This window comes from Miniopterus schreibersii, assembly GCF_964146895.1.
Source record: "Miniopterus schreibersii genome assembly, chromosome: 1".
Classification (NCBI taxonomy): Eukaryota; Metazoa; Chordata; class Mammalia; order Chiroptera; family Miniopteridae; genus Miniopterus; species Miniopterus schreibersii.
The window spans coordinates 185,230,824-185,244,144 of NC_138101.1; the positions used below are offsets into that span (position 1 = coordinate 185,230,824).

At 41.7% G+C, this 13,321-nt stretch overlaps 1 protein-coding gene across 6 annotated transcripts in view; it reads left to right on the forward strand.

Annotated features, from left to right (window-relative positions):
- NRXN3 (neurexin 3) overlaps nucleotides 1-13,321 on the forward strand; it is a gene marked incomplete at both ends in the record, with an annotated part of 1,307,801 nt that overhangs the window by 582,025 nt on the left and 712,455 nt on the right. For all 6 annotated transcript variants that reach the window (XM_081139380.1, XM_081139378.1, XM_081139379.1 and 3 more), the window contains one exon: nucleotides 3-122. In XM_081139380.1, the coding sequence (XP_080995506.1) occupies nucleotides 3-122 (120 nt within the window). The remainder of the gene's footprint in view (nucleotides 1-2; nucleotides 123-13,321) is intronic.

Genomic DNA, 13,321 nt, shown 5'->3' on the forward strand with positions numbered 1-13,321 from the left:
AGGACCCAGTACCACCTGCCAGGAAGACTCATGCGCCAACCAGGGGGTCTGCATGCAGCAGTGGGAGGGCTTCACCTGCGACTGTTCCATGACCTCGTATTCTGGAAACCAGTGCAATGACCGTGAGTACAGCCTTCTCATGCTTGGATTTTTTCAAAGAGCTCAGAGGTTTGGAGAAACCTTAAGGAACGTTGTATAAAATGATGTCTCTTCTGAAAGATGCATTAGCAATTTTCTCCTCAAGAAACTTGGGAGAATAAAGGCCTAGTGCTCTTATGTGAGGAACAAAGAGACATTTCTTGCTCAGCAACACTAAACGTTTTCCCACTTGCTTATTCCAGTGTTTTCCCTTTCAACTAGATTACCTGTGACTGAGAAACAAACAAAGCAATTCAGGCAATATTTATGTTCGAAGGAGTTCTGTTTTTCATTAATGAAATCATCTGGATAACAATTTTTGAGACTCTTGTATGCACTGCCTAGAATTTAGAGTATATTTAACGAATGTAGTAGCTCTTTTTTCAAACATTCTGAATTTAGAGAACTTCTTAGACCTTTCAAAGGGTGAAAATGTTCAGGGCTCATTATGTTTTCCAATTAGAAAACATTTAAAGCATTGTCAGAGGTCATTCAAATGTTATGCAGGGATTCTGGAATCTCTGATCTCTGACTAAGTTTATTGATTATCTATCTATCTATCTAGATAGATAGATAGATAGATAGATAGATATATACTGTTTATATATTTATTTTGTGAGTATATTTATATGTCTCTATCTGTGTATTTGGTTCGTATTGGCAGAGAGCCTGTGTCCACTAGTAATGCTTCAGGCACATAGCTGTTTAGTCTAGAAGAAGACTGATGTCATGAAGGTGATTCTAGCACTGCTGTGGAGATACTTTAATTCTGTGGGATCTACAACTGGGTCTCCACTTCCTTTTATGTTATTGTCCTAACATGGCCACTTAAAGGTGAGCAAACATTTGAAATTCCCAACTACTTATTGTGAAGAGATGTGTTAAAAAGCCCTGACTTCCTGTGTCCTGCTAACCTTCTGATTTTCTAAATGCAGCCTAAACCCATGGTAGGAGTTTGCTTTACAATGTGAACTCAGCCCATTGGCCTGTTGGTTTCATAAACAAGGTGCGCAATGTTATCTGAGCAGACGATATGGCCACGTTATAGTTTTCCACGAGGGATTAGATGTCAGCTACAGTGCCATCTCCGCCATGCCTATTTGGTTTTCCTTGATTCCTTATTGCTAAGCGTTTTCCATGTGTGTGGTTGTCTCTCGTTCTGTTTTCCACTTTTCTCATAGCTTTTTGCCTTCACATGGGCCTGTCAGTTGCTTAAGATACACGAAGGAGAAACAAGTGAGGAATCGGGCAATGCAGAGAGAAAAGTCCTTGATAGTCATTGATCTAAGTGTAAGCGTTGCCTCTCTGTCTGTAATGCAAAGGGCACCCTCCCCGAGGAAGGTTTTGGCATCAGTAGCCCTTCCCAAGAGTTTGGCCTCAGTGGAAGTCCTGTTTGCATATTTGCGGTTTGCAAATCCCCGCGCCCTCTGAGACAGGCAGCTCCGGACCCATCGGGCACCCTGGAAACTGTGCTGTATGCTCTCCTTTCCCTTCAATTTGTCTGCATAGGACTCAGTAGGAAGCCCCCCACGCCCCGCTACACGGTGGCCTAATGCCTTTCTATCCTCACAAGTCCGTTGCACGCCCACGTGCACACCACTCGCAGCAGGAACCGGCTGCAGGCAGAGCAGGCGGGAAGGTAAGTGGCGCCGAGGCCATGGATACGCGCATCTCGGGCAGGTACGTACGCGCTTCTCTCCGTGACCAGCTCCTCTGCGTCCGCCAGGGAGGGCATTGCTTTCCGCTAAAAGCTGAGCGGGTTCCGTGCCAGCTTTCCTGGTCGCTTCTGATCCTGTCATGAGGACTATCGCGCCTTTTGACTTGAGCTTTTGCCTACCCGTAATGAGGCTCTAGGACGAAGATTGGGGATGGTCAGCCTTCTTTCATGGCAGTAGATGCTCCTCCTTCAAAAATGCTCCTAAGATACCCAGGCTTAGTATAATGTACTTTATATTTCTATTCCAGAAACAATGGAGTTGAATGTTTGATTGTGGAAGCCCTCTGAGCCCAAACTGCTAGAAGAATCCTCTTGCCCAGATCCCTCTGGAGAGCAGACCAGGGCTTCTGAGGCTGGGTGGCTGGGTGGACATGGGAGCAAGGACATTTTAACTGCAGAATGTGAGGAAGGCATAGATTGCAGATATACAGGATTATAGGAGCTAGCTATGAAGTTTGTATGTAAACTTTTTTTGTTGTTGCTTAAAACAGTAAGCATTTACTGTTGCTCATGGGGCTGTGGGTAAACGTTTAATGAAACCCAGCTAAGTATATGAAAATGGTAGGCTAATGGTTGCAATGGATCTATCTTTATCTAATGACTGACATTTAAAGTATTGGGGGGGCTTCTCTTTTGCAACTAACGTCAGAATCAGTTTTTTTCCACCTAGAAAATCAGCCTCACTACTTTACATCATAGATAATTATTTTCTGTGTCAACCTCAACTCTTAGAGTTGTAATTTGCTGCTTTATCTCACAAACATGTTCAAAACGAAGTCACCTTTCTGATATTCTCTGTGCCTCCTAGGTTAGCAAATTCCTGGTGGCTTAGCTCGCATTGGGAGTTGAGCATCGACTCTCCGTGTCACCAGCAGAGTTGAAAAAAGGCTCATGTTTGTCACTGGCAAAAGCAGAAAGGGGGGATGATGACTTGAGTGGATAGAAGGGTGAAGGAGGAGGGCTATGGAGGGAAGCAGGGAGGCCATTGCTTGGTAGCATGGGTACGGCAGGTGGCCTGGCTTTGATCTAGAACAATTGGAGCATGGCGTTATAAGTGGAGTGCCGTCGAGGCAATCTGGCCTTCACCCAAGACTTGGGAATAGTATATTCTGTACAATGTTGTATCTATCTAAAATAAATCCTGTTCCTTAAGATGCTGCCATAGAACCTCATGACTTCGTTAGAGGCTCAATCTAATGATAAAGTGCATTTTCCAGGTGGAGATAGGGTTTGGAGCTCTCATTTTCTATGAGCTGTTTCTCAGGACAGCCGATTGATCCTCAGTTATTGGAAATGAAAACATCTCAGTTTATCATTGCACATCCAAGAATAGGAAACTGTTCAACAGGGAAATGGGTAGGCTATGATATTTTCCAAAATAAAGTCCTCAGTCCATCATGTTGTAGGGAAGCTAATTATATCTGGGGTGACTTGCAAGCTTCTAAAGACATGTTTGCATTTTAAGATCTTCTTCCTTTTTCTAGCATTGGTTCTGTAACTTACAAGTTTGGTGGGTCTTTTTGGCCTGTTTGCCAAATTCGGCACTTGCTTGACGATTTTGAGTTGCTGTCACATGGATGTGGCCCCCATGAGTAGAGTTTACATTTAAGAACCGTGTCTCCTTTAGCATGAGTAGGCCAGACATGGATGGTTTTAACTTATTTTATCATTCTCTGTGAAAGTACGGTGGGCTGATGGAGGCAGTGGGATGAATTCCAGGTTCATTCTTATAAAGATAGATGCAAAGCTGATATAGCCGATATGACAGTATGACATGTATTAGGTGGCCTTGTATAAGAGTGATCCCCTTGTATTTGATAGAAACAAAAATCTGATTGGAAACTAAAGTGTAATTGATTTATTAATTGTCTTGTATAGTTTTATTATACGACTTTCCATTCCTTGTTATGGTAAAATCATAGGGAGTTTCCTTTAGGTGACTTTTAGGGCCATTTACCATGGAAAAAATCATCCCAGAAGCAATCTTGACTTCATGTAGGATCCAGTAAGGAAACACAAGTGACATTCACCAAAGAAAACTTGTATTTTTTCTGAAAAATTCAAAACAGAGCGGGCCAGCTTCTCTGAGGGCTAATATCAACTGAATATTAACATAATATTGGGGTTACATTTTAAGAATAACAAAAGAATGGGACCTTACAAGGGTTCTTATAGGGGTGTTTTTTTAATATTTGGTTCCTATTGGTATTTTAAATGAGGACTGAGATCTGGGAAATTTCAGTATGTTGTATCCATTGCACAGCATGCAAATCCAGAGTCCCTTTTCCATACAGCGAGGCAGTGCCACCCTCCTGGCAGCCGACTGTTGAGTCCCCTTCTCGTTCGGAACAGCAAGATGTTGCACAAAAACCCAGCTCCCTTGTGCATACCCACACACATACAGAAGAGTTGTCATTTGTGGGGGAGTCTTTGAAAATAGCAATTTGAAACACCTCACATCTATCCTTACCACCATGGTTCCCTTTTTAGCATGTTTAGCATGCTCATGACAACTGTCTTAAGTTGCATATAATTTTGGGACCTTGTTATTGCTTGTGCCCTGGAGAAGCAAATGTGGAACAGTGTGCGTGTGGCACGTGACTCCGTAACACACATCACGCTCCTGGATTTAGAAATGGGGTGTGTTTATAATGGCTTTGTGGGGTGAAGAGTAGGGAATAAATGCGGGTCCTCAGTCCACCCTCACCAGCCAGTTACCTGCACTACACTGCCAGGTGCACATCGTGGGCCCCTTGCTGGAGAAATTGCTGGGTTCCCACCGGCATGTGATAATAGATGTCCTTTGCTGGCAACACATCACAAGCAAGCAGCTGTGGATCGTGCAGACAGCGGAGTGTGAAGCGTGTTTTCAGACAGTTCTCTGCTGGGGTGGCTGTTAAGCTGCACTGTCGGCTATTGATTGGCCTTTTGCTTTTTATTTATTGTGCAGGTTTATTTATTTTTTTAATGTAGGTTGGCGTATTGATTAAATCTGTTAAAAACGCATTTCCCATTCAGGCTTCAGAAAAGATAAACAATGTATGCATTACTTAGGGTACAAACAAGGGCTCAGACGCGTGTGCTCATTCTGTCTCCTGTGTTCGTGAAGGGCCACTGGCATTATGTCACGAGCCCTATTTGTATAGCAGCGATTTCCAAGGGTATCATTCTGTCAGATGTCCCCGCTTTTGGTTATGTGTTTATTTCCTGCCTCTCTTTTCAAGCTCTGCCTGTCCAGTAAATAGGCCACATCTGAGAAGTTCACTATTAAGACAGTTGTTTGTTACTTAGGACACACTTTCTCATTTATTCATTGGCTCACCAGACATTTCTTATTTAAAGATATGAGCAGAATAAGATACAGTCCTGTTCTTGAAGACGTTACAGTCTCATGGGGGGGACACGTATGGAAGTGCTTCAGGAGAAGTAGGAGCATATACAGCAGGGAGTCGTAAAGTAGATGATGTCAACTGTCTCTGCGGTGGAGACTCATGAAGAAGAGCTTCTGTTAGTAGGAAAGTTTTCACTGGCAAATGAGCCCTGAAAGAGTAGTAAGAACCCCCTAAGCAAATATGGTCGGGAAGAGGGCTGGGAAGGAGAGACCGCATTCCAGTGAGCAGAGAGAAAGGCACGGCAGCTACTGCTGACGTGCTTGCTGTTTCCTTCCACTTATTCTAAGCATTTGTACGGTGAAGATCACACTCTGTAAAATTTGTGCGCTGCTTTATTTTAACATCGTATGACATGCATTTTTCAAGCGGTAAAAAGCATTGTCAGATATCCGAATCTCCTTCAGTAGAATGCACATTACGGTGCTCAGTAAGAATCCCCCGCGTTGAATCTATTGCCGAGTCTCGAATGTGGCCTGATAGGGTCCAAATGTTGATTCGTTTCATTGAATCATCGGTGGACATTAATCTTGGATATTTATTTATATTGAACCAAGTTTTTAGGTCGATATATAACGTATATATGTGATTAAATTATAAAAGATATCATAGCGTAGTCATTAAGTCGATTGGCTTTAGAACCAAACTGCTTTCAGTGCCAATCCTGACTTCAACACTGTGAAATTGAATGAGCTGCTTGGCCTTTTAAAGCTCTAATATAGCACAGGAGTGTGATAGGTACTAAATAATTAGGAGTAGTGATAGTTTTTATTATAATTAATAATATTAGACACTTGTCAAGTTTTTATGATGTTGCTGACACTCTACTAGGGCCTTTATAAAGATGCCATCCCTTTAATCACCCCCAAGTCTTTAAGAAATACTGTGCTACTATTGTCCTGATTTTAACAATGGAAAGGAGGTCACTGAGGAAGAAGCTGAGTGAGGACTTGAACCCAGGTATGTCTGATATGAAAGCTCACATTTTTATTAGATTAGCTACTATTACATTATTAGAAATAATAAAGGTTTAACATATGCATTAAATACTAGACTAGAGTTGCCAAGTCCTCACAGACAACGAAATTATATAAGAATATAGGGTTTGAAAGGGAAGCTCAGTGTTCTTGGTTGTTAATTTTATCGTGTTGTGGAATTCTGAACACATTAGATATTTTTGTCTTAATACTCAAATGGGGCCATTTAGAATATCTCTAGATACTGTGGAATTAACAGACTTAATAATCCCCCATTTCCTCAGATGTTCCAAATATTTATATTTTCATTCTCTATTGACCTAGATTTTCTGATTTCTAGTTTTTAACATTGTTGCAATTCTAATATACATTATAAAGCATAGTGAATGAGACCATTGATGTGGAGTGTATGGCCTGTGTTGAAAGCCTATCACTTAATACCGTGGACAAGTTAATTCCTCTGTATCTCTCAGATGTGGATATTTATAGTCCTATTTCCTTCTGGATGTTCAAAATTTAATTCATAGTTGTGAAGTTTAGGACATGGCACAAAGGAGCCCCTACAGAACTACTAGCTACTCTTCAATATAATTTTCCAAAATTAGAACCATGATTTATACAAATATAATTTGCATAAAGTTAAAAACACAACTCTCTCATAAATATAGAATGAATGTGTGTCAAATTTAACTCCTTAAGGAGGAAAACAAAAGGATAAAAATGATTAAAAAAAGCAGAATTTATAGACATTAAAAGAGTATTAAAATACAAATTTAGGTTAAATATAAAACTGGTGAATATCTCAGAGGGCAAAAGCCCTTAAGCTTTGGTGTTATCTTCACTAATGAACATTATATCTCTACCAAACAAAATCTACAGGTTGCTGAGTCATCTCACAGACTCGGGGTCCCAATTAACAGTAAATATCAGAGTCAAACACAGGGACATTTCCTATAGAATTAAATATTTCTGGGTGCACATGTTAAACAGTGTCTCTATAAGACATCGAAAGGGCATAGGGCTCTTTCCTCGCATTTTTTTCCTAAGTTTTGGATAATTTTTATTAACAGCATTATGATCTATTTAATTTCACATCTGTTTTTACCTTGAATGCCTCTCTTGTACACAATTACCTTTTATTTTTTAACCACTTAACTGCATGCTAGTCACTGTGCTGACTGAGTTCCTGATGTCATTTATCATTTAAACAGCCCAAGAAAGTAGATACTATTATGATCCCTGTTTCACAGACGAGGGAAGTGACACACAGAGATGGCTAGTGATTTGCTCAAGGTCACAAAACTATGAGGTTGAGGGACAAAGATTCAGTTAGGTTTGTCTGACCAACAAGTTTGGGCTTTGACTGCCCATGTCTTCTGAGCGCCTCAAGGAAACTGCTTAATGAAAACTCAACTGGACACATAGGGATTTTGATTCTTAATGAAAACTCACCTGACGCATAGGGAGTTTGTTTGGTCAAGGAAGCAGGGGTCCATCAAGCATTTCTTCATCTAAGTTTCTTTTATGAGTCCCTCATTGCTCTTTCCCTCTGGTCCCTCTGATAACACTTGATTAAGCTCAGTGGGTGCCAGGATTGATTTGGCTCTTGCTGAGCTGTTCTTTTTTTTTTTTTTACATAAAATTGTGGTTTCTTTTCTCACCTACCTTTATCCTGTCAACCTTTGCCACCTGATCCATGTCTCTTTGCCAAATGAAATGAAGAAGTGTTTTCAATTATAATTGAAATAATAATCGATGATGGAGCTTTAGTTTTGCACAACTCTCCATAAAAATGAACCAGGACTCACAGGTAAAAGGTTAGTTTTTGCAAATCCCGGTTGACACTTGGACCCACGATTCAAGGAGAAATAGTCTCCACAATTCAGGATCCTGTCGCTTGTCAGGGATGGTTATGAGTTGTTGGAATCTGTGGCCTCACTAATTTCATTTCAGCCATCTTCAGCACGCTATATTTGTAGACCGTTTTTATTGCTTATGTTTAATTATAGCCCATTTATTTCTGGTGTGCTTGCTAGTTACTTATTGATGGTGATGGCAGTAATCCACTGAGAGCCTATTGGTTCACAGAAGATAATTTTATATTACCTTGTTAGTCACATACAGGTACAATCTCAATGTATTTTTCAATACAGACTTATAATTTCCTACATTTATTTTCCTCTACACTTATTTTCATTTACATGCAAAGGCAAAACAGATGTAAACAACTTTATCTTCTTTCGTAAAATAGGGCTAATAAATATAATTTGGTTTCCTGCCTTTATGTTTCCCCCTGAAGATTTTTTTTAGGGGGTGAGGGTGGGGTGGGCATTAACATCCCAGTTAAGATAGAGGACAGTTCCGTCTTCTCATATAATTCTCTTCTGCCCCTTGTACTCGGTCCTCCCCTCAAAGGCCACTACTGTTTGAATTTGCATCAGCAGACATGAGTTTTCCCTGTTCTTGAATACATATAAATGGAATCATACAGTATGTGATCTTTTATTTCTATCTTCTCGAGCACCATGGGATGTTTTTAAGATTAATCCAGGCCTCTGTGCATGCTAGCGGCCTTGCTATCCTGGACCTCAGCTCTGTCTCCTCGTCTGAAGGAGTCTGCCTGGGATTTCTCACCCTGCTGCATGGGGCAGAATTTCTCCCAGGGCAGCACACGAGGGGGCGGGGGCCTCTCAGGACAATCACTGTCCTTCTTCGCCTGCTGCTCAGTGTCTTGTAAGCTGTTGTTTCGCATTTGGTGTCCTTTGCATGGTTGGTTGAGGTCGCTGGTAGATCTGATCTCTATCACTATCTAGGCTGGAGGTGGACATCAGCTCATTTCTTTCTTTTTTTTTCTTTTATTGTTCAAAATACTACAGATGTCCCCTTTTCTCCCCATTGACCCCTTCACCCCCACACCCACTCCCTGCCTCAGGCCTTCACCACACCCTTGTCTGTGTCCTTGGGTTGTGCATATATGCATGTAAATTCTTTGGTTAATCTCTCCCTACCCACCCACCCACCCCCTCCTTCCCTCTGAGATGCCTCAGTCTGATCCATGCTTCCATGTCACTGGATCTGTTTTGTTCATCAGTTTATTAAGTTCTATATATTCTACATATAAGTGAGCTCATGTGATGTTTGTCTTTCTCTGCCTGGCTTTACCTTTATACTTTGAGATTGGGGGAGGGCATAACCCAGTGTTCTGTGTTTTAAGCCATAACCTCTTAGGGATGATCTTAAGCTTTGCATCAGCCCCAGAAGAGCCTTGGCAGTATAGAATATTCTGGGACCTGTCCTTTTGTGGGAGGTCGTGGGGGGAGATCCTTCAACTCCAGTTGTGGGCCTTATGTAGTCAAAGAGCCTTGGACAGCCAAAAAGGCAGCACACAGCTAGTTAAATACCTGTGACTGTCTCTCCATTAAGCTTTTCTTCTTCTGAGTTTCTTTTATGAGTCCCTCATTGCTCTTTCCCTCTGGTCCCTCCGATAACACTTGATTAAGCCCAGTGGGTGCCAGGATTGATTTGGCTCTTGCAGGAACCATTCTTATTTTCTTTACCTAGAACTGTGGTTTCTTTTCTCACCTACCTTTATCCTGTGGACCTTTGCCACCTGATCCACGTCTCTTTGCCAAATGAAATTAAGAAGTGTTTTCAAACAAAACATTTGGAGACTTTAGGAAAGTGGAGGTTTTTCTAAACCAGGGAGTCTTTTAGCCCTTGACTGTCCTTATCGTGATCTTTAGACTCTGGTGGGGACTTATTATTTTAATTTCTGTCTATGAAACATATGAGGGGAACTTGCATTGTTTATGCTTTTAGTTTTAACTCACTTTTTTTTTATAATTAAGATTATGCACGATCACTGTTGACAGTCAGGAAAATGCATAACAGCACAAAGCAATAGGAAAAACATGCATAATTTTACCAATTATATGACCGTGTTCTGGAATATGCATGGTGTCAAGCACATGATGGATGTTTAAAAGATATGTGTTGGGTGAATGACGGAGCTTTGCATAGTTTTAAAATCTTAGTTGAACAAAAGTCCTAGCGTTATTTTCATGAAGTCAGTAGCGTTTCTACCAGGACTAGGTGTTTTCTTGCCGGAAGAAATGCGGTGGGGCATTCGGGGATTATAATGAACATCCCAATATACAATTTTCTTCTTGAGATGAAAACGGAAATGTTGGGATTTTTCTGTTTCTTTTCTCTCCTGCCCTTGTTCCTTCTCACAGAAAGCCTTGCAGTTTCTGAGGAGTTACAAGTAAAATGGTTTTGTAGTTGGAGGGAGAGCGCCCTTATAATGTATATGTGGAAGGAGCCACTTGGATCCCAGTGTTTTTCTGTGGTGCCCACTTCCAAAGCGACGTTGTGGTTTATTCCCCAGGGTGGGATTTCTTGTAATGCTCTGGTCCCCTAGAGATCTAGTGCGACACTAGGACTCTCTACTTTACCATCACTTGTCAATTTCTGCTGAGTTTTCTGTTGACCAAAACTAGTACCGCGTGACTGAACAACTTCGATGACTGTGACTAAAAGATGTAAAACACAAAGGTTTCTTGATTTTGTTAAAAATATGCCTTTTATTGATTTCAGAGAGAGGAGGGGAGAAGGAGAGATAGAAACATCAGTGATGAGAGAGTCATTGATCGGCTGCCTCCTGCACGGCTCCCACCAGGAATCGAACCCGCAACCCGGGCATGTGCCCTGACCGGGAATCGAACCACCATATCCTGGATCCTAGGTCGATGCTCAACCTCTGAGCCACCCTGACCAGGCAGTTTCTTGAATTTTGTACATCCTGGGTTGCAAAAGTTTTGTATCTCTGCAGGAGAATTTCGCCAATCCTGGTAAGCTCTCTGCAAGCACTCTCAAGAGCATCAGTAGGAGATAATAGCATGTGGCTTTGGGCATTATTTCCTAGTAGATTCATTGGGTGCTTTTTGTAATCAGCCCTCAACTAAGTCTAAAATTGCAATTTTACCCTGATGTTCTTACGTGTAAAACCAAATAGGTGTTTATATAAATAAAAATAAGCATATGGCCATATATACATACTATAAATAAATACCAATTTCCTTTAGGGTTTTTTTCGGTTATTCTGAAATAATTTTTCTATCCAAATACGTTTGATTCTGTGTCTTGCAGAGTCATGTGTGAACTTCTGGTTGTTTCTCAGTCAATGGGCAAGTTGTGTATTTCTGTCATTGTAAAAGTAACGTGTCAGCCTGGGCCACAGAGCAGGTATCCGTCTACCTTTGAGGGTATTTGGCAGAAAGTCCCTTGATCCCATCTGAACACCCAATAATTGGAGTACGATTTTGTCTCTGAAACAGGATTTAGATGGGGGATGTCTTCTGGAATTTATTTATTCTTAAGTACAATCTTCCCGTCTCTTCACTCTACCTAAGTTCCCATATGGCTCCCTCATGCTGGCACTCGAGTGTGTCATCCAGTTAAAGCTCACATCCCTGCCCTGGCACCAGGGGGGCCTTTGGAAACGGGCCTGAGGTTCAAACACAGCATCACACGTGTCCGTTGTCCCGGACTTATAACAAACGCACATGGAGAAGGGTATCTTTAAACAAGTGAGTTTACCCAAACAAACTCTGTGTTGGTAGAGGCTTCCTTCCAATCCCCACGACACACCACATGTATTTCCAACATGGAACTTATTTAATTTGCATTTGGATTAATTTAGCGTGTTTTCCTATCATATAAAGGTTAATGAACGATAAACACAGCTCTAACCAAATCTCACAGCTATTTCCCAGTGTGGGGCAACATTTTGCATTTAGTTATATTTGGTTTCCTAGGTAATATCTAATTGTGCTATATTTCCTCCTGCTGCATCTCTTGTCACAGGGAATGCTTTGGTGGCAGATTCTTAGGACACAGAGCAGGGCAGGAAGGAGTGTGCGTGGAAACTCTGTGGAAGCCGCGCTGGTGAGAATCAGCAGGGCAGCGTGGGGCGCGTTATAAAGTGACCCCCCTGCTGCTTCCCTTGGCAGCTCTGTGCTCCCTGCTGCTGGCCTCCCTGCTTTTATTTCTGAAATCTGTCCTGTGTGCCGGTTCCAGATTCATCTTCCCGAAATTCCTTTCTTTGTCTTATGGCCCCTCTGCTCACGAACCTTCAGTGGATCCCTCTTATTGTAGGGCGAGCCCTACTCTTGGTGTTGAAGGTTGTCAGTAATCTGCTCCCGTGAACGCCGTTTCCGCTTTGACACTGGTGTACCTCAGCTGCTTAAACTTGGGGGGTTGGGCCACATCGCAATCATGGCGAATTTGAGGGTCGGCTCCAATGAGCAGAATGCTCTTCGCTCTTTGGGACCTGTGAAGGTGACAGTAGTTGAGGAACTATGATGAGGGTGACTGCTGAATGTGGCAGAGGGGGCGGACTGCTGGAGAGAGAGCCTGAAAGAGAAATTTCAGCCATCTGAAGAACAAGCCCTTCTAAGAATAATTACATAGAAATTGGTGCTTCCAGACTCTGTTCCTAAGAACAAGGGTTTTAAGAATTTGGTTAGAATATTTAGATGTTGGAAATTTAAATTCATTTTAAAGTGTACTCACAGGGGAATGATTTTTTCTCTTTACATTCACTACATTAATCAGAGGGAAGTGTGATTTATTTACTTCTGGGCCTTTGTACATTAGAAATGTGTTTGTATAAATAGCATTTATTTCTTATGACAAATACTGGATGCCAAGCCAATGGGCCACAAATGATTAAGTAATTGCCATCACATGGGCCTATTGTTTCATATGTATTTTTTTAATGTGAACAAATTCCCTTATAGCTTCAACATCTGTGCCTGAAACCTGGATACGCCGCATTGATCTAACATCCCTTGAAGTCTCCCTCGGTGAAGGATAATTGGTTTCTAATTCCTTTATTCCTGGAATCAGAGCACACTTCACAATCGTCGTTCTGTGATCTCTTCTTTTAAGGTCCACGTGTCCTTTATGCTATTTCCCCATCCTTGCCATCAGCATCTCCTGACCCTTGGGATGGGAAGAGCTTTCTAAACTGAGTTCCTGACTCATAGCCTTCGTCTCACTCCATCCTTTGCATTGTCGTGGTGACTTCAGTGGCCCTG